Source organism: Thalassophryne amazonica, chromosome 15 (assembly GCF_902500255.1).
Source record: "Thalassophryne amazonica chromosome 15, fThaAma1.1, whole genome shotgun sequence".
NCBI classification, from domain to species: Eukaryota; Metazoa; Chordata; class Actinopteri; order Batrachoidiformes; family Batrachoididae; genus Thalassophryne; species Thalassophryne amazonica.
The window spans coordinates 23,199,318-23,223,426 of record NC_047117.1 but is presented as its reverse complement, the minus strand read 5'-3'; the positions used below and the strand labels follow the sequence as shown (position 1 = coordinate 23,223,426).

The window sequence follows — 24,109 nt, the reverse complement described above, 5'->3', positions numbered from 1 at the left end:
ATGGGACAAGCTAAAAACATGTTTATATAAATTCTAAACATATGTAGATTTACAAAATCTCAGCGAAATTGTCCTTGTGCTCTCTCTCTGACATAAAATACATTATCAAAGCTTCAAAATATTTATTGAGCTTGAACACGTTATTTATTACATATGTTCCCCAAAAACAGAACACATCTTAAAATAACAGATAAAGCAAGCATGTCATCAGTTTTAAGACAAAGAAATGTACAGAACACAGACTTCCACTTCAACAATATTACAGAACACTAACAGAATCACTGGCATCAACTGAGACACATTATAATGGTCACACATTATAACTGCACCATAGCGGAATGTTAGGTAATGTAAATTATTCCTTCCATTAAGATTCATTTACATTCTTGGGACATAAATATCAAATTCCTGAGCAGGACACTGGTGAGACCAGATCCAATATGTAAATACAAACAGTAAAAAAAAAAAGGTGTTTTTAGCAAGCCGTTTTTGAAAGATGAAGTGCATAAACTCACAAGAAGCGCTAAAGATGTCTTATAATTTGTCTTTATCAGAGTATTAACCACTAGAACAGTCATTTGTGAGGTATAGCGTTTTAGATATGTGCTCTATTATAAACGCTTTAATGGTCACTACAATGGAACGACGTGAGCACGACTAAAGAAACACAAACCCAACTGCAACAGAATTTATTTAAGTGAATACAAGTGACCTGATCAGCTTCAGTCTATTGTTATTTTTTTGTTGGCATCTCAAAAGCACTGTATATTCAGAACCTTCTGCTTCCTCTAAACTGAGCAAGTTAGTGGTGGTGATGATGTCAGGAGAACATTCCTGAGCGTTAATTTCTATCACTCACAGTCAATGTAAGGGACACGTCACGGTCCAGTAGCTGTGTCTTCACCTTGCTGTGGAATTTTTCCCTGTAGTGATTGAACGCCATGATGCTTTCTGGCTCTTCTGTCAACCAGAATTTATCAAACTCATAAGCAAGGTAACCTGTTGATAGAGAGACATACGTTTAAAGGACTGTTCTTTCAAAGCAAAAAGCCAAATTTATTTAGAGTAGTTTTATATTTGGCCTGTGAAAAAGAAAGTGTGACAGTCAAGAAGCAAGAGTTTGTGTGTGTGTGTGTGTGTGTGTGGATAAACATGTGATTACTACTCACAGTACAGCTGATGAAAGTGCCGGAGCTCAGGTGTATCCATCACTGTGTTGTAGAAGTAAGTTTTCAAAGCACCACTCCTTAGGAGACTGTAGGCCATCTCTGTCAAGTTGATCCCAACTATGGCATATGAATACCTAAAATATGGAAACCTCACAATGAGTGTCGACTGCTCATCAAAAATGACAGCACAGCTGACTGGAGTAATAATTCAAACACTGAGCAGAACATCACCTGCGAAGTCAAATCCAATGAACCAATCCTCACCAACAAAGGGACACAGTTGGATTTCAAAACCTTTCCCTAAACCTCACCAACAAAGGGACACAGTTGGATTTCAAAACATTTCCCTAAACCCAGTCCAAGCAAGGTTCCATCACAGTAGACACCAGGACAAATCACTGACTGTCTCCAGAACTCACTAGTAAGATCTCATTTGGCCTTCATGTACTATCGGAATTATGGTAAATACAACTTGTCAACTTGTAAATTCCACATCAACACACCTTCAAATAGTCATTTCAAGTAGAGAAATCTGAGGTAATTTTGACACTGAAGTTCCAGAGTTGGTGTGACCATCAACATTTCAGCATGGCAGAGGACAGATTCAGTCATGGATGGTGTGTAATTCCTGATCTGTATTCAATTGGGGGACATAGGAAGTTCCAACTACCACATGGCATCATCAGAATCCACCTCCAGTCTGCAGAGCACTCACAGTGCCTGTTTGTTGTCCAACCATGATGTCCAGCAGGTTAATGGGGATTCCAAAATAACTAAACATGTTCCACAAAGCAGTCCAATCAACCTAGTCAAACCCTTTGCAAACATCAATTTTAATTTCTTGGCCGACACCCTACCTCTCCTAGTGTCACAAAAACAAACCTACCAACAGGCATGGGCAATATGAGCTTTTTTCAAGGAAGTAATGAGCAGTTGGACAGCAGGGGTCAAGTTCAAGGCTTTTTTTCTAGAGCAACCAGAATAAAAGTAGGTGTACCCATCTCTTGAGATCTCACTCCTTTATTGGCTGTGACCCTCAGAGAACCCTCCTTCAACAGGAGCGCAAAATTGACATCCACGCCTTAGAAAAATGACATTCAATCTGCCCGTTTGATTAAACTTTTCACATTAGGACCTGGGCAGTGATGTGTAGAAGCTGACAACCTCAGCACCACAATAGCCACCATCCTCAGAAGACATGATCCATGGCGCTCTCAGAGCTTTTGTCTACTTGAGCACCAAGTAGCTTTCCTGCATTCCTTTCATCATCATACAATGTGATAATGACCATTCATGAAGAAAAAATAATAATACACACACACACACACAAAAAAAAATTAAATAAAAAAAAAAAAAAAAAATCACACAACATACAACCCCTGGCAAAAATTATGGAATCACCGGCCTCGGAGGATGTTCATTCAGTTGTTTAATTTTGTAGAAAAAAAAGCAGATCACAGACCAAGCAGAGGGAAAAAAAATATCGACTCACTCAATTCTGAGGAAAAAATTATGGAATCATGAAAAAAAAGAACGCTCCAACACATCACTAGTATTTTGTTGCACCACCTCTGGCTTTTAAAACAGCTTGCAGTCTCTGAGGCATGGACTTAATGAGTGACAAACAGTACTCTTCATCAATCTGGCTCCAACTTTCTCTGATTGCTGTTGCCAGATCAGCTTTGCAGGTTGGAGCCTTGTCATGGACCATTTTCTTCAACTTCCACCAAAGATTTTCAATTGGATTAAGATCCGGACTATTTGCAGGCCATGACATTGACCCTATGTGTCTTTTTGCAAGGAATGTTTTCACAGTTTTTGCTCTATGGCAAGATGCATTATCATCTTGAGAAATGATTTCATCATCCCCAAACATCCTTTCAATTGATGGGATAAGAAAAGTGTCCAAAATATCAATGTAAACTTGTGCATTTATTGATGATGTAATGACAGCCATCTCCCCAGTGCCTTTACCTGACATGCAGCCCCATATCATCAATGACTGCGGAAATTTACATGTTCTCTTCAGGCAGTCATCTTTACAAATCTCATTGGAACGGCACCAAACAAAAGTTCCAGCATCATCACCTTGCCCAATGCAGATTCGAGATTCATCACTGAATATGACTCTCATCCAGTCATCCACAGTCCACGATTGCTTTTCCTTAGCCCATTGTAACCTTGTTTTTTTCTGTTTAGGTGTTAATGATGGCTTTCGTTTAGCTTTTCTGTACGTAAGTCCCATTTCCTTTAGGCGGTTTCTTACAGTTCGGTCACAGACGTTGACTCCAGTTTCCTCCCATTTGTTCATTTGTTGTGCATTTTCAATTTTTGAGACATATTGCTTTAAGTTTTCTGTCTTGACGCTTTGATGTCTTCCTTGGTCTACCAGTATGTTTGCCTTTAACAACCTTCCCATGTTGTTTGTATTTGGTCCAGAGTTTAGACACAGCTGACTGTGAACAACCAACATCTTTTGCAACATTGCGTGATGATTTACCCTCTTAAGAGTTTGATAATCCTCTCCTTTGTTTCAATTGACATCTCTCGTGTTGGAGCCATGATTCATGTCAGTCCACTTGGTGCAACAGCTCTCCAAGGTGTGATCACTCCTTTTTAGATGCAGACTAACGAGCAGATCTGATTTGATGCAGGTGTTAGTTTTGTGGATGAAAATTTACAGGGTAAATTTATTCTTCATAATTGAGTGAGTCCATATTTTTTTCCCTCTGCTTGGTCTAAAAAAGCAACTGTTACTGACTGCCACAATTTTTTTTCCTGATTTCTTATAGTGTTTCTTAAAGCCAGAAAGTTGCCATTTGAAATGACTTTAGTTTTGTGTCATGTCTGTGATCTGCTTTTTTCTACAAAATTAAACAACTGAATGAACATCCTCCGAGGCCGGTGATTCCATAATTTTTGCCAGGGGTTGTATGTCTGAATGTCTCTTACCCTAGTCGGGGATGGTTTGCATGAGACAACACCTGACGAGCCTCTTCTGTGTAGTTTTCACTGAAAAACCTTTAACCAAACAGGAAGAAATGAAACAAAAAGACCATGAACTGTAAAATCTGTTAAGTTTATAAACCTACTGAGTGAAGCTGTTATGCAGTCGCTTCTGTAACTTGAAACTCTCATAAAAGGCCAAAGGTCAACGTACGACTCATCAAACTGTAACATGTGTATGGTGGGAAATCGCATCATATCTAACACCAAAAGTATGTACTAGATTTGGATTTTATAATAAGGATGTAGAATGGTAAATGAGTAGAGCAGCAGCACAACAAATCACCTGGGGCCTCATGTCCAAAGGCTGCATATGCACACAATCGTGGCATACGTCCATCTCCACGCCAACGTTCAGCTGTATCAAAAGTGAAATGACCGTGGAAATGTGCAGTGCGTCACGCAAAAATCATGGCTGGGGTACGCACGTTTCTACTGTTTCTACAACTATTGTTCCACCGCCAACACGTAGAGGTGATGCTGGGAACTGTTAATGGTGTGAAAACATGAAGTCATCAGAGTGACATGCACACTGAACAGTTAACACACCCATGTGTTTGCAATTATATGGGTGGATATAAAAGCATGTGCGAAATGATGTGTAAAATGGCATTAACAATGGCCGTGTTAGTGTTGTTAGAGAACCTTGCAAATGGTGCAATCTGACGTGAGCGTGTATTCAGGGAACACAAGGATTTACTTGCAAATGATGATAATTGGCCCATAAGTCGATGGCAGAACTGCAGCCGGTCCACAGCGCAATACGGCGATGAGCCAGGGGTTGTCTGTACCCACACTGCAGTGTTGTAATGTAACTAAGTAGAAATACTTCATTACTGTACTTAAATTTCTGGCGACTTTCACTTTTACTTCACTACATTTCCTCAACAAAATGTATACTTTTACTCCGATACATTTCTCTGAACCATCTTCGTTACTCATTACTATAATATAAAAAGTAGAAGAAATTTGACTGGGCAATGCCTGTTTGCAGAGGTGAAAACAGCGGTGCACTGTACCACGAAGAGACGGTCCTCTACAGCTGCAGCACAAGGGGTCCGCCCGTGCAGCATCACTGCCGTGTTTGACATAAAACAAGTTTAAAAGACAAAAAACAAATAAATAAATAAATAAGTTGAATCTGCACCCCCACTGAGGAAGAGGAGACTGGAGGGTGAAAAGGGGACCATCTGTGCTTTGGACTCCAAACGTGTACACGCAGACGCGCACACACATACACGGATCGGCTCTCACTGGAATTAACACACATTTATGTACCGACAAAACTGGCCGCTCGCGTGGGCAGCTGTTTCGTTTCATTTATTTGAAGTTACCACAGAGATGCGGTGCATAAAAGCAGCGCCACGTTTTTAGATTCAAGAGTGCAGAGTGCCATTTTGTTGCTTTGCAGTGGTTGGTGGTGACACTTGCATTTTTTCCCTTAAATTTGGCACAACTGTGTAGCTACAAATGACTGTTCTGTTTGACAAGAGCCTGGCTGTTGTGTTGAACAGAAAAGTGTGTGGGTCTTCCAGGAAAAACAACTGCAGCTTTATTTACGGCTATTTCTATCCACCTGTTGCTCACTGCTCCGCCAGAGGCGGGTCCAGCCTTTTATATGGGCTAAGCCCCCCTCCTGGTTTATCCAGACACCACACTGGATTTCTTCTCGTGTCGCAATTTCATTCTCCAATTGTTTTGGATTTTACTTTTACTCAATAATTTTACTTAAAGTACATTTTATATGAGAAATTTACTTTTGATACTTAAGTACAGTAAATTTCAGATAAGACTTTTACTCAAGTAATATTTTTAAAGGAGACTTTAACTTTTACCAAAGTAATTTTATGGTAAGATACTTGTACTTTCACTCAAGTATCACTTTGAGGTACTTTATACAAGACTGCCAAACAGGTGCTGACCACGCTGGGCTTCCTGGCAACAGCGGGAGCTGGTGGATCGGTCAGGAGTGTGCCAGTCAACCTTGAGCTGAGCCATGCCAGCTGTGTGGAACACAATCATCTGAATGGCATCCAGGTACATCACCCTCCAACCTTAGAACACAATTTGCAGTGAGAGCTGATTTCCCTAATGTAATCGGAGTTATTGACTGCACACATATTGCTATAAAGGCACCATCACATGATCAGTTTATTTGTGTTCATAGGAAACATTTCCATTCCATAAATGTTCACATCATATGTGATGCGCAAATGCGCATCAGGCTTGAGGCTGGCTCAGTGCGTGATGGTGGCTGCTTGCTGTGCAAATAGTTTATTTGTGTAAATGTTCTGAGCGAAAACCCGTGCGGGCACATTTGGGCATGTGCGCACTTGAATATGTTGCTTGCTGTTATTATCAGTGTTTTCTTTTTCTTGATGGTGAGACTGGAGCGGCAGCACTTCTTAACTTTTTGTCAATAAATGCCTGTATAAAGTTGTGAATGTCACAGTCAGCGGTGGCGCACCTCACATTTTTTTTTTAACTTCAGCGTGTGCGTTGTTCTGAGCCAACTGCATTTCTGAAATTATATATTTCATCTTTCTTCCCCCCTCCATCTTAAAGTAACAAAAATGTACAATTTCCTTGCTTACCTTAAAAGATATATTTGAAGGCAAGTCATGCCACTTTTGGACTGTTCTATTTTCTCACAGAAAAAGAATGTCTACATTAAACTAATAACTATATTAACATGCACCACATAGCATCAACACACCACATTGTTTAAGTTTTCTGGTGCTAAATTTGAAATTTATTTCATGGACTGAAACTAATTTTTCTTTGGTTGACATGGTAGAAAAGGTTCCAAATAACAATTACAAGAAAGAACTGAATAAGTTGCAGTTCTGTAAAGTCACCCTATGTTTGGTTTGCTTACAATATTCTGAACCAGTAAATACCCGTGGCCTAGGCTGTCCCAGAATGAAGATGATATCCTAGAACCTCTGTGACAACTACCAGAGGTATTTTCTTCTTCTTTTACTTGCTGTATGTCATAACATTAGCCTTTGGCTACTCACACAAGATTAATTAGGCCCAACATTCCCATTCCTCTGAAGTCAGTCTTGGGGTCATCTCCTTGGAAGCCGATGTCTCCCCACTGTTTTGTCACCCTAGATTCCAGTTTCACTGTAGGCATCAACAGCTCCCACAGCTGAGAAAAAAATGAAATCATTTTGACAGTAACAGTAACCATGAGACTAAACACATGTCAACTCCTTCAAGAGAACATAAGGATCCAGAAGTAGGACTGCAAGCAAACCTTCAAAAGCATGGACTCATGTTCCAAGTTTTCTGAGTTGAAGACTTCCTTTCTCAAGTCTTCCACCATTATATATAGACTGTTATATCCTGTTATCTGCAATAGACAAATGTGCAGACTGCCCTTGAATCTAGAAAAAACACAACAAGGAAGATTACAATCAACCATTAATTACTGTTACTGAAAATTACCACTTCAGTATGATTTACAGCATGAAGATGTCAATAACAAGAGCACAACAGCATCTTACAGGGGATCTTTTGTGGGTTTGATCTTCTTCTCCTGCATTATTTTATTTACACTTTGCTCCAAATTATCCCTGCTGGCTTCCAAAGCATCTCGCAAAACCTACAGAACAGGCAAGTGAGTAAAAAAAGTAGTAAATAAATAAATACGTTCACAATGGCTGTCAGAATATGCTGTAAAGTTTAAACCACACATAATAAAGATAACCAGGCACATTTGTTTTTGCACTGAATGAATCACTGATTAGAAAAGGATTACCTATAGAGTCAATTCATCTCAAGCTTGACAAGTCGATAATAAAGAGAGCGTAGCATATAAATGGCATTTTCTTTATGCTCCATCTAATTCTGACATATTTAAAACTGTACTACCAAATTAGACATGATCACTCATAACTGTGTGGATTTGTGTACTCTATTCATATGTTGATGTTTTATTTCCATTCATCTTCCTTCATTTTTTTCTATGGCAAAAAGTACTTTTGTACAGATGCAAATAGCCATTTTTAATCCTTGAATCCAACATCAGTGAAACATAAATTAAAATTAACTAGGAGTTCACAGAACTCACTGCTTAGTATGTCTGTCCAGGGCTCAACAATAAGGCTCTGCTGATTTCCCAGAGCAAATAAAGTCTTGTTGGTCAAGAAAATTGTCTGGCTTACTTGCCCAATTAAGCATGTCTTGAAAAAATATATATTACTGAAAACATACACTGCTCAAAAAAAATTAAAGGAACACTTTGAAAACACATCAGATCCCAATGGGGGGGAAATCATGCGGATATCTTTCCTGATACGGACTGAGTAATGTGTTTAGGAATGAATGAATGCCACATCAGTTGATGGAAATGAAAATTGTCAACCTACAGAGGGCTGAATTAAAAACCATCCTGAAAATCAAAATGAAAAAAATTATGCGGCAAGCTTGTCCATTTTGCCAAAATGTCACTGCAGCAACTCAAAATGTAGTTTGTACTCAGTAGTTTGTATGGTTCCCATATGCTTGTATGTTTGCCAGACAACATTGGAGCATGCCCCTAATGAGACAACGGGTGGTGTCCTGGGGATCTTCTGCTAGATCTGGACCAGAGCTTCGCTTAGTTCCTGGACAGTCTGAGGTGCAATCTGGCTGCATCTGATGGCCGGATAAACATAATGTCCCAGAGGTGTTCTTACTGGATTTAGGTCAGGCAAGCACGGGGGCAGTCAATGGCACCAATTTCCTTCATCCTCCAGGAACTGCCTGCATAATCTCACCACATGAAGACAGGCATTGTCATGCACCAAAAGGAACCCAGGACCCACTGCACCAGTATAGGTTCTGACAGTGGGTCCAAAGATTTCATCCCAATACCTAACAGCAGTCAGGGTGCTGTAATTTAGCCTGTAGATGATGTGTGTGTGTCCTTCCAGGGACATGCCTCCCCAGACCAACTGATCCATCACCAAACTGGTCATGCTGAATGATGTTGCTGGCAGCATAATATTTTCCACGACGTCTCCAGACCCTTTCACGTCTGTCACTTGTGCTCAAGTTGAACCTGCTCTCATCTGTGAAAAGCACTGGGCGGAACTGCCAATTCTGGTCTTCCATGGCAAATGCCGATTGAGCTGCAGGGTGCTAGCCAGTGAGCACAGGGCCCACAACAGGACATCGGGGTCTCAGGCCACCCTTATGAAGACCGTTGACTGTTTGGTCAGAGACTTTCACACCAGTGGCCTGCTGGAGGTCATTCTGTACGACTCTGGCAGTGTTCCTTCTGTTCCTCTGTGCACAAAGGAGCAGATATCAATCCTGCTGATGGATTAAGGACCTTCTACAATCCTGTCCAGCTATCCTAGAGTAACTGCCTGTCTCCTGGAATCTCCTCCATGCTCTTGAGACTGTGCTGGAAGACACAGAAAACCTTCTGGCAATGGTACGTATTGATGTGCCACCCTGGAGGAGTTAGACTACCTGTGCAACCTCTGCAGGGTTCAAGTACCACACCATGCTACCAGTTGTGACACTGACCCTAGCCAAATGCAAAACTAGTGAAAACTCAGTCAGAAAAAATGAGGAGGGGAAAAAAAATGTAAAGTAATTTTATTCAACCATTTCTAATATTTTTCTTACAGAAGTGCTCTAATCAAAGTTTCCCAAATCTACAACAGCACTATGGTAAGAAAACCGGGTAGCTTGTACGTTAACTGAACAAAAAGTAAAACCTACAAACATACAAGCACAAAAACCCACTTTCTCTAAAAGTGGCAGAAACTCACATCACAGCTGGCAAAAGAAAACTATATTATGTCTTCCAAAAAATATAAATGTTCCGTAAGCATGAATCTCACTTCCTATTAACAAATTACTGATAACTGACTTATTCAGTAAAAGTACTGATCTAAATTTGCATAAACTACTGAACAACTTGAACTAAAACATAGGTCACTAATTTGGCTCCCACAACACCAAAGCAGCTGAAACTGATTAACAACCCCAAACAACCCTCTGCTACTTAAATTACCACATCAATATCCCAGAACTTGAACTGACTGCAATACTCCCATTAAAAAGTGTTCCTTTAATATTTTTGAGAAGTATATATAATTTTAATTGAGCTGACACACCACGACACATCCAATTAAAGTAACTAGGAGCAAGACATTTTGCTGACATCTCGTCTTTGTTGAGAGGAGCACATGCGCAGTTCCACGCTCATGGTCCTGAAAACTGTAGATGCCAAAAGTTTGATTTTGATAGTCAAACAGTCCGTGATTAATTTTCTGTTAATTACCAAATCAAAAAGCTGAACTTAATTTGTCATTGTGCAGAATACTTTTTTAAAGAAACTTAAAATAATCTTCAAATACACCTTGCAGTGCAAATAGTCAAACAACATCAATAATATTAATAATAATAATAATAATAATGAAATATTTAGAGGCATTCATAAAGCTTTATAACTGCAGATTCCAGATTTTTTTTTTTATAAGAAGCACATTCGGTTATCACAGCTAAAACAAGTCCTGCAAACTTAATTTAAATAAAAACTAACATGTACTAAGAACGGCCTTTTCTTACCTTACTCTTTGATGACTGCAGAGAGTGCTCTAAAATAAAACAAGTGTAAAAATAATACACATTATTCAGATTATTTTTTTAAGCAGTAAAGATCAGTCAAAATGTTAGAGGATTTCAAGTGTAATTACATCCTGTCTGGTTGAGAGAAGCATGTTCTACTTAGCACAGACAGAAACAAAGACTTTCCTTCAAAAAGAACCAGTTTATTTGGCATGGGTATGGATGATTTGGAGTTAAAAAATTCTCCTGTGAGGTGGCTGACTTCACACATGATATGCGGCAAATAAAAATATTCTAAGCACCGTTTCCTAGTTATCATAGCTGAAGAGGGACCATCCACACTGAACTGCTACCCAGACATGTTAATATAGGCTTGAAAAAAATAACTAATTTATTCATTTTCTCACACGGGTCACTGTTGCTTTGGCAGCAGAACAAGCAGCTCATCCCACACTTCCCTATCCTCGACCAGGTCCTCTAACTCTTCCTGGGGGATGCTGAAATGTTGTCACATCAGCTGGCCTTGGAAATATAATCCCTCCAGCATGTCCTGGGTCTTCCCTAGGACATCCTCCGAGTTGGACATGTCTGGAAGACCTCCCTAGGGAAACAACAAGGGAGTATCCTCACCAGATGCCCGAACCACCTCAGCTGGATTCTTTTGATGCAAAAGAGTTGTGGTTCTACTCAGATTCCTTCCTGGATATTCAAGTTTCTCTGTCCCTGAGCGGAAGCCTCAATACCCTACAGAGGAAGCACATTTCTGCCGGTTGTATCAGCAATCTTGTTATCTGGGTCACTACCCAACGCTTATGACGATGAGAGCGTAGATAGACAGGTAAATTGAGACTGTCACTTTTTGGCTCAGTTCCTTTTTCACAACAGTCCGGTACAGCATCCACAGGACCTCAGATGTAACACTGAGTCATCTGTTAAGCTCACGTGCCATCTCATCTAGGGATGGGACTGATCCAATCCCGGATCATTATTGGGTTCCGATACTGACGTAATTCACGTATCGGAAAATACCGATCCAACCTGCGACATTTTCCAATACTGGAGAAGAGCCACTATGAATCCGCTCAACTGCTGTTGTTTGCTCTCTGCTTGTTTACTGCCGAGTGGGAGGAGGAGGGATTTTTTGATGCCGAGCTGTTTCAGAGAGCTCTCTTCCGCAGTGTTCTAGCTGCGGTTAGCGACAAATTTCTGCCTGGCTTTCGGCTCCAAATTGTCTGTTCGCCAAGCACTTGATTTTCTGAAAAATTAACTGAATTGTTGCTGAAAATGTGTGTTAAAAAGTTAGCCACTTCACTGTCCCGAGGCTGTAAAATACCAGCTCAGCGTGCAGCCAAAGAGGAGAAGCTGAATAGAGATTCTGTCTGCTGAAAGGGAAAAAGTCTCCATTAAAAACCTTTAATTCATTAAAATTGTGAGCGTCAATGATGATATTTATTTTACACTTGAAAGGCTTCATGTTTACCAAAAGTTTGAAGTTTGCGCAGCACTTAAACAGTGAGAGAGGAAGAAAAAGAGAGAGATACGGAAGGAGAAAGCGAGTGAGAGAAAGAGAGAGCGCGCGCAAGAGACAGAGAGAGACAGACAGAGAGAGAGCGAGAGACAGACAGAGAGGGAGAGAGGCAGAGAGAGAGGGAGCAAGAGACAGACAGAGAGAGAGCGAGAGACAGACAGAGAGGGAGAGAGGCAGAGAGAGAGGGAGAGGGAGAGAGAGAATGCTGTCTTTTCTCTTTAAGCCTATAAAAATAAAAGTACTTAATTCTTTCACCAAAACATCAAATCTAGGCTTTCATCTTAGATGCACCTTTTAGTAAATTGTAGCTCAACTTTCAGGTCTCCTTTTTAAGAAAATCCTCATATAAAATCAACAAATAATAATAATATTAAAGCAAACAGAGCTCTGGTTTCGGATCGGAAAAGTATCGGTATCAGCAGATATCTAAATTCAGGTATCGGGATCGGATCGGAAGGGAAAAACTGTGGATTGGTACATCCCTAATCTCATCCCCACCTGTGAACAAGACCCAAAGAAACACAGACTCACACTTGGCTGAACAAAATTTTAAGAAAAAACCTGGGACATCCCTAAAGAAGTCAAAATTTCACTTACCTGTTTTCATTGTCCTTGTTGCCCCTGGATTGTATCTTGAACATATTCTCTGCAGCTCACATTTCCCTGTTGCATGTCGCAAGAACCACTTCAGACAGTGTCTAAGAAATGATGTGTAGATATATTGCCAGATGCAACTCAGCATTCTCCTAGAAGATGAGTGGGAAAAAAATCATTACTGTAACAACTGTAATGATAAATTTAAGTATAAAGCCCCAATTATCCAATAAGGATTTGCAACATTCACACAATAAACTGTCTTACAACAAAAATATAAACGCAACACTTTTGGTTTTGCTCCCATTTTGTATGAGATGAACTCAAAGATCTAAAACTTTTTCCACATACACAATATCACCATTTCCCTCAAATATTGTTCACAAACCAGTCTAAATCTGTGATCGTGACCACTTCTCCTTTGCTGAGATAATTCATCCCACCTCACAGGTGTGCCATATCAAGATGCTGATTAGACACCATGATTGGTGCACAGGTGTGCCTTAGACTGCCCACAATAAAAGGCCACTCTGAAAGGTGCAGTTTTGTTTTATTGGGGGGGGGATACCAGTCAGTATCTGGTGTGACCACCATTTGCCTCATGCAGTGCAACACATCTCCTTCGCATAGAGTTGATCAGGTTGTCAATTGTGGCCTGTGGAATGTTGGTCCACTCCTCTTCAATGGCTGTGCGAAGTTGCGACGACGAACTGGAGTCAGGTCGAGACCCCGATGAGGACGCCGAGCATGTAAATGAGCTTCCCTGAGACGGTTTCTGACAGTTTGTGCAGAAATTCTTTGGTTATGCAAACCGACTGTTTCAGCAGCTGTCCGAGTGACTGGTCTCAGACGATCTTGGAGGTGAACATGCTGGATGTGGAGGTCCTGGGCTGGTGTGGTTACATGTGGTCTGCGGTTGTGAGGCTGGTTGGAGACGGCTTATGTTAGAGAAATGAACATTCAATACACGAGCAACAGCTCTGGTTGACATTCCTGCTGTCAGCATGCCAACTGCACACTCCCTCAAATCTTGCGACATCTGTGGCATTGTGCTGTGTGATAAGACTGCACCTTTCAGAGTGGCCTTTTATTGTGGGCAGTCTAAGGCACACCTGTGCACTAATCATGGTGTCTAATCAGCATTTTGATATGGCACACCTGTGAGGTGGGATGGATTATCTCAGCAAAGGAGAAGTGCTCACTGTCACAGATTTAGACTGGTTTGTGAACAATATTTGAGGGAAATGGTGATATTGTGTATGTGGAAAAAGTTTTAGATCTTTGAGTTCATCTCATACAAAATGGGAGCAAAACCAAAAGTGTTGTGTTTATATTTTTGTTGAGTGTAGATAGTGCTGAAATGATTAGTCAATTAATCACTTAGTTGATCAACAGAGAAACCATTACATAAAATTTTGAATCACTTGAATAATTCATTAATGAAACATAATTGCTACAAAGTTTACTTGAATGACCTCTGATTGGAAGAGATTAAATGTCCTTTTGTCTCACTGCGCATGCTTCACACCACATGCCAATTTAGCATATTTTCATGCCGAGCACAGACAGAATTACCCTGAGATGTCAAGATTTGAGGGCAGGGTTTACACAAAGTTCTTCTGGAGTTACATCAATTGTGCTGAGCCAGTCCCAGTGTGACTATCTCATCTCATCTCATCTCCTTCCCAAAATCATACAAACCTGTCGCTCTGAGCATATTTTCCTAGCTGCTATGTGTGTAATTTTTCAAATATTTTCATATTATATGTATTTTGAATATGGTAAATAACTATGACACTGAATAAATTCTGATATGTGAAGAAACAAACAAGTTTTAACTGTGAACGTGCACTGATCAGTGTGTGTGTGTGTGTGTCATAACACATACCAGTCAATTATGTACATGCATTATAATGTTTTCATGTTGTATAAAATTAGAATATAGTCCATGACTGGCTTTTATTCATGCCTTTTTGTTAGGCTATTTTATGATGGTAGCCAGATCAACCTCCTCTACAGCTAAATGAGCACGACATCTAACTTCAGCCTTTTAAATCAAACTGGATTAATCTGACTGATAACTAATGAAATGACTTATTATTATATTGTTCACATTTAGGCCAGACTTATTATGTAAAAATAGTTTTCCTTTACAGTCATGTCTGGAGAGCAAAATCAGGATGGGACATATTCAGAATGAGTGGTAAATGTTCAGCGCTTCAGTTCACAATTTTCACACATGCATGAAACTGACATATCTGTGCTCCACCAACCACTCCATCAACCTCAAGAAAAAAACTGCTTCCCCCGAATTTTGTAGAATGGTGTGCCTGGACTTCCCAAACAAGCACATCATTCTACAAAATTTGAAGTGCTTGGAGAAATCAACCAAGGTAAAGAGAGTTGTCACACCACCCATTAGGGTGCGTCATTTCCCCCCTTTTCAAAATGTTTTGAAAATTACCTTGTCCCTAGCTTTATTTTGTTACACCACTCAATTACTTTCAACAAATTTCAGAAAACGCTATATTTAAGGGAACCACCAAGGCTCTGAAATTCTTCAAAAACTGTAAAAAAAAAAAAAAAAAAAAAATCTAAATTTATGATTTCAAAGAATTGTTAAAATACAATTTGTTTATTGTTTATATATTCTCTTAACACAATAGAAGACAGAGAGAGATGTTTTCTCTTCAAATTCTGTAGTCTGTGCTAATTTCTGTAACAAACAGAATGATGTATGAAACTGAAAGTGAAACTGATACTGAAAGTTGTTGGGAAGTAAAACTGCTTGAAACTTTTTTCCAGAAGTTTCAACAGGCAGACTAGGCTACACTGTCTTTATTTTATCTGAGGATCATGAATGCCACTACTCCACTATTAATCAGGAAAATAGCAAACATAAATTTACGGAGAATTATCACCTCAATGTGGTCCCTCTAAACTTTAACCAAATCACCTCAGAACTAATAACTGTTACTATTTTATGGAATGGAACATTTTTAAAGTGACAGAGTAAAGACAGAAATATATGCCCAAGAGGGAAAATGATGCTCCCTACCACCCATTACAGCACAAAACAACTTTTTACACAGACACAGACCAATGACCAGAACAATTGCAAGCAATGATTTAATGTATGTGAAATAACACTGCAAACTCAAAATGCTTTTGGCTAGAGAATATATCATTAAAATTACTAGCATGTTGCCCATCGGGATCCACGAGTCTAGATTGGGTAGTGTTTATAAAATAGATAGCTGACATTTTTCAAAGGTGGTAATAAATTAAGAAATGAGTTGGCGTGTCAGTCCAGAATGTTTTAAGAACCTTAGACCTCAACAATTTTTAGAAGAGGAATTCAACCCTTTTACTTCCTGTTAATTATGTAATTTTTAATGTTAATTTACTGTCTTAATGTATTTATAAACTGTTTAGGTTGTTATCATATGCACACTATTATTATTATCATTATTATTATTATTACTACTTCTTTTTTGTCATTTGATTTTTAAACGGACTACAATGGAAATAAGTGTTTTCACTTTCTTGTGTCATCCATGTATTTTTAACATATTTAGGCTACAATTATGTGCGCTTACGCGCACGCTTTTAATATAAAGATGATTTACTGCCCCCTGTTGGAAAGCTGTGCAAGGCCAAAATGCAATTAACAACGTTAGCTAATATTCGTAGCTTCTCCAAACTATTAGTCCTATCAGCATGCTGTTTTGGTCGCGTTCATCCTTGACCCAAAATACATAAGGACACCAAACAGCAAATGTCAGCTCCATGATTGAAGTTACACACACTCACGCATAGCTGTTTGTCTTTACTGCATGCAGGTCCTTCTAATTTGAGACACAAACAGGGTGGAGATCAAGCAAAATACATGTTTCACTCATGGTCTCAGCAACATGAGACTGAACTCACTCATGGTAATGGCAACATAACTAAAGAGACTAAACCAACTGAACTACAAAATCACAATAAATCAATAACAACACTGTTAAATTAACACAAACCACAATAACATTTAAAACCCCAAACTCCTATGGTGCATTGCAGCAGAACATCCATTCGCCCTATTGAGATATCCCATAATCCCCTTGAGCACCAGGGAGTCACTGCAGTCAAAACAACATACAGACACCACAAGGACAATTGCAAATGAACATTATACTAACAAAATGTAATTTTTTTATGCTTTTCATCACATTAATAAGAGACTGCATGTGTTGTGTGGGCCGCTGAAGAGGAGGTACTGCTGGCCCACCACCACCAGAGGGCGCCCTGTCTGGAGTGCGGGCTCCAGGCACCAGAGGGCGCTGCCGCCTCACAGGAGCAGCTGGGGTGACAGCTGTCACTTCTCGCCTACAACAGCTGTCACCAATCATCTGATCAGCAGTGGTATATCAGCAAGACCACATCTCCACCTCTTTGCCGAGATATCGCTCTACCTAGGAGGTACAGTACTCAGCCGACTGTGTTGTCTTTTTGACATTAACACTTTGTTACTTTTGTGCGTTAAATAGCAGACATTCTTCCGACGAGAGGTGGAGGTGGTTTTCCCGCCATACGGGTTGCTGGGTGCAAACGCACCCACATTTAACTGTTTTTGTTCCTCGCCAGCAGTACCAGATCCGACACGCGGAGGCAGTGGCCACCTGGGAGTTCGGGACTTGGCGGCTCCAGTATTCCCGGGGTTCGGTGGCGGAGGAAATCGTGTGGTTCCGGTTCTGCTTTGGACAGACGTCTCTTATCTTCGAGCCTGCCCACGTGACACATTTTGTGAATTGACTTCTTTGTCTATTGTTGTAATCTGTTGTGTTTGTTGTGCTTATTCACAACAGTAAAGTGTTGTTATTTGACTTCCTCCATTGTCCGTTCATTTGCGCCCCCTGTTGTGGGTCCGTGTTCCTACACTTTCCCAACAGCATGCGTGAGACCCTGAAAACTTGCTGAAACAAATATTCCAGATAATCTGTGTCTGCTGCATTTAACCTGTGTGGAATTTAATAAAAGCAAACCCAATTTCAGACATTTTATATATATATTACTCTGGAACAAACTGGACAAACAGTGCTGTAAAGGACAATAAGCAGGGCGTTAAAGAGCAAACTTCACTTTCCCCGAGAACAATATGAACAGGAAGCGATCGCAGCTCACAGAAATTCCAATTGGAAATAACAGAGACACAACCTGAGCTTCTCGCATGTTTACAGAGAACAAACAATGTCTAAACCCAGATAATATATTTTTATGTTGCAATGTTAATGCTGTTGTCCGTGTGCAGCGGTTAAATTGCAGCCTTATCAGAGCGCCTCAATGCATTTCTCAATGTTATACTGACATCTCACAGAGCAGTGACCTCTTGGAAGTTTTGCGAGATTTTGTGGGATTTGAAACCTCAATAGGGTGAATTGTTTATTGGTTGGCTAAAATCGCTAATTTCTACAAAAATAGTCCTATCAACTTTGTTTTCACAGCGTTCATCCTTGATCCAAAATACATAAGCATGCCAAACAGTAAATGTCAGCTCTCCTTGGATTTTACGTGATCGAAGCCATATACACACACACAAGCACACAGAGCCCACTTGGCTATTATATTACAGATGCCTGTGATGTATGTGTGTGTGGGAATGCGACGCACAGGTACATCTGTTTTACTACATAAGAGTTTTATTAAAGTAGGTGCGACTTAAATATTGATTTGCTTTGTTTTTTCTTTTACAGTGATACACTGTTTTCTGCTGTCTTTGTAGTTGTGTTCTGTTTTTTCCCTAGTTAGTCCGTCTAAATTTTAGTCTGTTGATGTCAGAATTAGTGTTTGTAAGGAGGGACTAACTACTTTATTTCTGTTTTTTTTTTTTTATCTGTTTTTATTGTTTTGGTCACTTCCATAAACATGCACTGCCGAGGTAAACTTTCTGCCACCCAATCAATCCTCTGAAGTGTTGTGATGTAATGTGGTGCACTGGTCCATTTGCGGTTTCGAAGTGGCTAAGGATATGTACATCCGTATCTTCTGCGGGACTGCTAAAGGTACGGACCGAGGAGAAATATGGCCAAGAGATTCCCCTAACCCTGACCGCCTGTGCATGCGTATCATGGGTGCGATAAAACAATACTTGGAACAACACTAATAACTGGACATCTCGACCTGTTTACAGCAAAGTAAGACTTTCTTACTTACTTACTTTCTACAGTCGGACTCTTACGATCTTCAGACCTGCTGACTTGTTTACGGGTATGTAATGACTTTTATTGCTCTATTGCTTTATTGCTCCATATCTTTAGAATGGTCTCTGTAGATACGGGTCCGTACCCGTAGCCACAACCTCACGGTTTTGCCGTGGTTGACACTGGTGTTTGTAATTGGGTTGTGCATAAAATGTCCTCAGGGCGGCGCAGTTGAAGCAGGAATGTGATCTAATTATTTTGAGTGCAAATAAATAATAATATAAACTATATTGCTGACTGTCTGCGTATAAGCAAAGTGCGCATCTCAGGCCGCACGGTGCATTATGGGTAGGCTAAATTCTTCGACTACCAACCCACAAGCTATGGCGGCAGAAAGCAGTGAGGAGTGCTGTGATTTGGATCATTTCAACCGGTGGAAAGTTGACGATTTAAAGTGTTTTTGTAAGCTCCGCGGATTGCCTGTTACAACCAGGACTACGTATGGCAATGGACAGAAATGGAAAGAAGAGCTGGTTGTGCTTGCGTGTGCTGCATCTGTACAGAAACTACTGTTAGTGCCGACAAAAGAGGAAGAGTGCGCTGCTGTCGAAAATGACCAGTCCTTGCTGATAGTTGGAGACAAATAAATTTCTGACCCCTTGAAGGCAACGGACAGATGGTTAGACGAAGTCCAGAGACTGAAACTGTGGATATTGCAGAATATTTAATAAGCAGGGATGAGAAATCGCTACTCCGCCGGCTTCATAATGACAACAATGACGGTGAGTCTCACATATAACCTCTTTGGTGTCATGTTTGTTTTGATAAGTTGACAGACATACAATGATATATGCATGCATGCAGTTTGTTTATAGAACATGTCAATTTTACAATATTACGCGCCACGTCATTCATGGCGCGACATTACAGTCATAAGCCAATGCACAAAAACGGCGGCACGGTTTCAGGATATTGACAAAATAAATGTGAGCAAGAAACTTACAATTTTAGTCCGTCTTTTACGTCCGTCTGGATCTTTCTTTTCTGTGGCGAAATTGTGTAGAATGAACGGAGATTTACGACCACATTTCTTCTTCTTTCTGTCTTTGTGTGGACTCGGCAGAGCTTTGCAATTGTGTGTTTTCAGCCAACTTTCAAGCCTATAAATTCCGTTCGAGCATTTGAAAACAGCACAATGCGCACCTGTCATTACTGTATGCGTCGCTTAAGTCTTAAAGCCTTTGAAACAATCCCTCTAAAAGCCTTAACTTTTATAGTCCGCTAATGCTACTGTATACAAAATTCAATGGGAGCAGTGTGAGTTTGGGAGCTGGAATTTTTGCCCCTGTTTGACCCACGCATGCGCAGATGCGTTGCGCACTTAGCTTATTTACAACCTGGTAACACTTGTATCACAGAAGGTGATAAAGTGACCACTACAAAGTTAGTTTGGATGGTGTGGCGGAGGAATGCGCTCTCTCGAGTCTTACCACAGTTACGACCAACTTTCCTGCTGCCGTCAGAAACGCTGGTGAATGAAGTAACACAGTATTTTTTAAACGGAATCCGCAAGATCAGTTAGTCAGCAAGCAACCAACCAAATTGTTGTGAAACACTGATTGAATCGAAGAGACAAAAACAATGTAGCAGTAGCAAGCTTGAAGCTAACCCTATATGCTAACTAACGCTGACGTCATAGTTCTGGCACATAAATTTTCTAAACACGAAGGTTAACAATATTAACTACTAATAATCATCCTTTGTTCAAACGGAATTTCTCGAGCAGTCCAACGACTGTTTATCAGTCTTTTCTAAACGCAGCTAGCGTTAGCGTCCTAACACACGAAAACCGATTTTGTTTAAACACTGTTCACTTACATTATTTAGATAACTTTTGAATAAGACGTGATTCTTACAGCCACTGTATAGATTCTTACCCTTCCTTCGTAGAGATATTGTATGAAAACCAAAGTTATCTTCTGCTGGCTAGCTCGTAGCAACCAGCCGTCTGACAATGAGTTTCTCCTATCAACAGTCTGCCGTGAGGCGTTCAGGCTCACACCAAACCTCAAACTTTGATGCTTTCAAACACGTGTATGAAATTTAAATATTAAATTTCTACCAAAGGGGTATACCACAAAGGAATTTTGTGTTCTGTATTAAGTTATTTAAGATGACGTCTTTGAATACAATTCACACTCGCTTTTCGTTCGTTGCTACAGCAGCGCCATCTACTGACACTATTATGTTTCTGTTTTGCTTTTCTATTATTATTATTATTATTATTATATTATCATCATCATCATCATTATTACTATTATTATTATTATTATTATTAACTTTATTAAGACTGCCACAAATTGTAAAAGACTGGGAACAGCTTTTATTTCATTTTTTATGTTATTACCTGTATATTAATATATTATTCATATATTATACTTTTTTGTTAATCGCTGTTTGTTAACTCAGCCACATGGGGTGTGCAGCCAGTACATGCTGACTGCCAGTCCCAAGCCCAGATAAATGAGTAGAGTTGTGTCAGGAAACAAGCCAACACAACCAACCATGTAGACTACAAATCCAGTTTCCATATCAGATCGGTCGAGGCCTGGGTTAACAACAACTGGTGCCGTTGACTAACAAGGTGCCACCAGAAATTGGGCTACTGCTGGGTGAAGAAGAAGAAAAGGGGGAGGACATGTCCACAGACAGCGGGAGAAGAAGAAAACTAGAAGGGTGGAAGCGAGAGTTGAGACTTTGAATGTTGGTAGTATGACTGGTAAAGGGGATAGAGCTGGCTGACATTGTGAAGAGGAGAAAGGTAGGCACATTATGTATACAAAAGACCAAGTGGAAGGAAAGTAAGAGCAGGAGCATAGGTGGTGGGTTAAAGTTATTGTATCATGGTGAGGATAGAAAGAGAAACGGTGCTGGGGTCATTTTAAAGGCAGAGTATGTTAAGAGTGTGTTGGAGGTTAAGCGAGTGTCTGACAAGGTAATGAGTGTGAAGTTGGAAATTGAAGGGGTGATGATGAATATCATCAGTGCATATGCCTCACAGGTAGGGTGGGAGATGAAGGAGAAAGAAGATTTCTGGAGTGAGTTAGATGAGGTGGTGGAGAGTGTGACCAAGCATGAACGAGTGGTGATAATGGGAGTAGCCGAAAGAAGATTTTTTGTTAATCTCTCTACAGCTAAAATTTAAATACGCTCCCCCAACCCATTTTTTTAGTAAACAATGAGGTGATTATTTCAAAAGGTTTGAATATAAGGGTTTTATTTAAACACTTTATTTTCTCATTGTCAAGTCTTATTTTAAAATTTCCTGCAAGTTTCTCAGTAACTCTGTAAAAATGACTGCATATTCAACTCTGAATTTTTGGATTCTGACAGATACAGGTGAGGACCAGTAATCCTCCTAGATTAGGCCATGTTGGCATGTTTTAACACAATAAACTGTAGTCAATATTTTTGTAGTTTACAACTGTAAATAGGAATGACAGCACAGTGTGACATGTCTGGGCTTGTTTAGGAAAGCACATGTAAAGTAGTAGGCCTTTTTTGTTTGCATGCCATTTATGAAACATAGCTGCAAATCGTAGGATCCTGGTGGGTCACTAAACCCACTGTTGTTTGTGTGATAGTGAAAGAAATAAGGCAAAACTGTGGAGTTTCCAAACATTCAAATGATATTGAAGCCCACATGTTGACACTGTTTCATTGCTAGAATAGAGGCCTAGATCAAATGACTGACAACCCATTGGCTCATTATATCACAGCTGTCAAAAATAATCACAATCTGCTGCAGTTGATTCCTGGACTAAATAGTGTCTTCCTGCCAGATGGCGCCAGATCCACACTTTGGAGCTCTGTGAGTACGCACACCCACAGTAAATAAAAACAGTGCCTTTATTATCATTGTATATACATATATACAACGAAATTTGTCCTCTGCATTTAACTCATCCTAATTGCAGTTAGACACAATCCAACCACTAGGAGCAGTGGGCAGCCACAGTCCGACGCCTGCGGACCAACTCCAGATGGAGAGATGCTGCCTTGGTCAGGGGCAGAGAAAGGAGCAGACCCTAAATAAATATGTTTTTGATTGTGGGAGTAAACCCACGCAGACATGGGGAGAACATGCAAAATCCACACAGAAAGGGTGGGATGTGACCCCATGACCTTCTTGTTGTGCAGCATTAGTGCTAACCACTAAGCCACTGTGCCAGCCCAGCGCAGCTATTTTGCATTTAATCTCCTCTATTCCACTGATGTCACAAGCATACATTATCCACGTTGACATAATGCCAATGTGCACAAAACTGTGGCAGTGTAGTCTGTGTTTCTCCATGCCAGCTGTGCCACTTTGCCCAGACTGACTGCACACTAACCAGCGTTCCCTCGTAACACATGGGCAGTTGCTCAACAATGGTGCACTCCTCTGTAATTAAGTCTCACACGCTCTTTGCACCTAATCAGTCCCTTTGAGCTTCAAACGCAGGAGGTCTATCCCATACAATTACTGCATTCCAGGAGGAATTCCTGTGTCAAACCTGGCTAGATTTGAAAATTGAAACCCCAAAGTAACAAGAGTCTACGGGATTAGCCAGGGCTGAGTTAGCTGCTTCTAATTACTTCTACCATGGAGTTTTTTTCAATCCTGTTTTGTTGTTTGTTTTGCTGCCTTACTTTGACCCTGTCATCAAAATCAAAGGAATCAAGATTGGTTGGATCCTGATGTTTGATCCTGATCTATTTAGCAATCCTTTCATTTGATCATGAACTAATTATAAATTTTGATTACACAATCAAAGGAATCAGAATGAAAGATCAAAAGTAAAATCCAACCTTCGATTAAAATCTGCACCACATGACCCAAGGCCTGTCTCTCAATCTTATTTCATCCATTAAAGTCCTTGTATCCTGCTGCCAAGCAGACTGACAAAGACATACAGATAGACGATAATGAAAACAGAACCGCCATCAAGGAACAAAACGCAGTTGAGATAAAGTTCTGTAAATGGGATCAAAGGTCAGCGAGCACAAACAAATGT

The 24,109-nt window shown here is 40.1% G+C and overlaps 1 protein-coding gene across 1 annotated transcript; it reads right to left on the bottom strand.

Annotated features, from left to right (window-relative positions):
• Nucleotides 1–108: 108 nt before the first annotated feature.
• elmod2 (ELMO/CED-12 domain containing 2) lies at nt 109–21,137 on the bottom strand. Its single transcript, XM_034188562.1, has 9 exons — nt 20,990–21,137; nt 12,874–13,022; nt 10,749–10,777; nt 7,688–7,785; nt 7,438–7,567; nt 7,196–7,329; nt 4,122–4,190; nt 1,170–1,303; nt 109–999 (listed from the first exon to the last, which is right to left on the bottom strand). The coding sequence occupies exons 2-9, from the start codon at nt 13,016–13,018 to the stop codon at nt 842–844; spliced, it is 897 nt and encodes a 298-aa protein (XP_034044453.1). The 5' UTR covers nt 13,019–13,022; nt 20,990–21,137; the 3' UTR covers nt 109–841.
• Nucleotides 21,138–24,109: the final 2,972 nt, after the last annotated feature.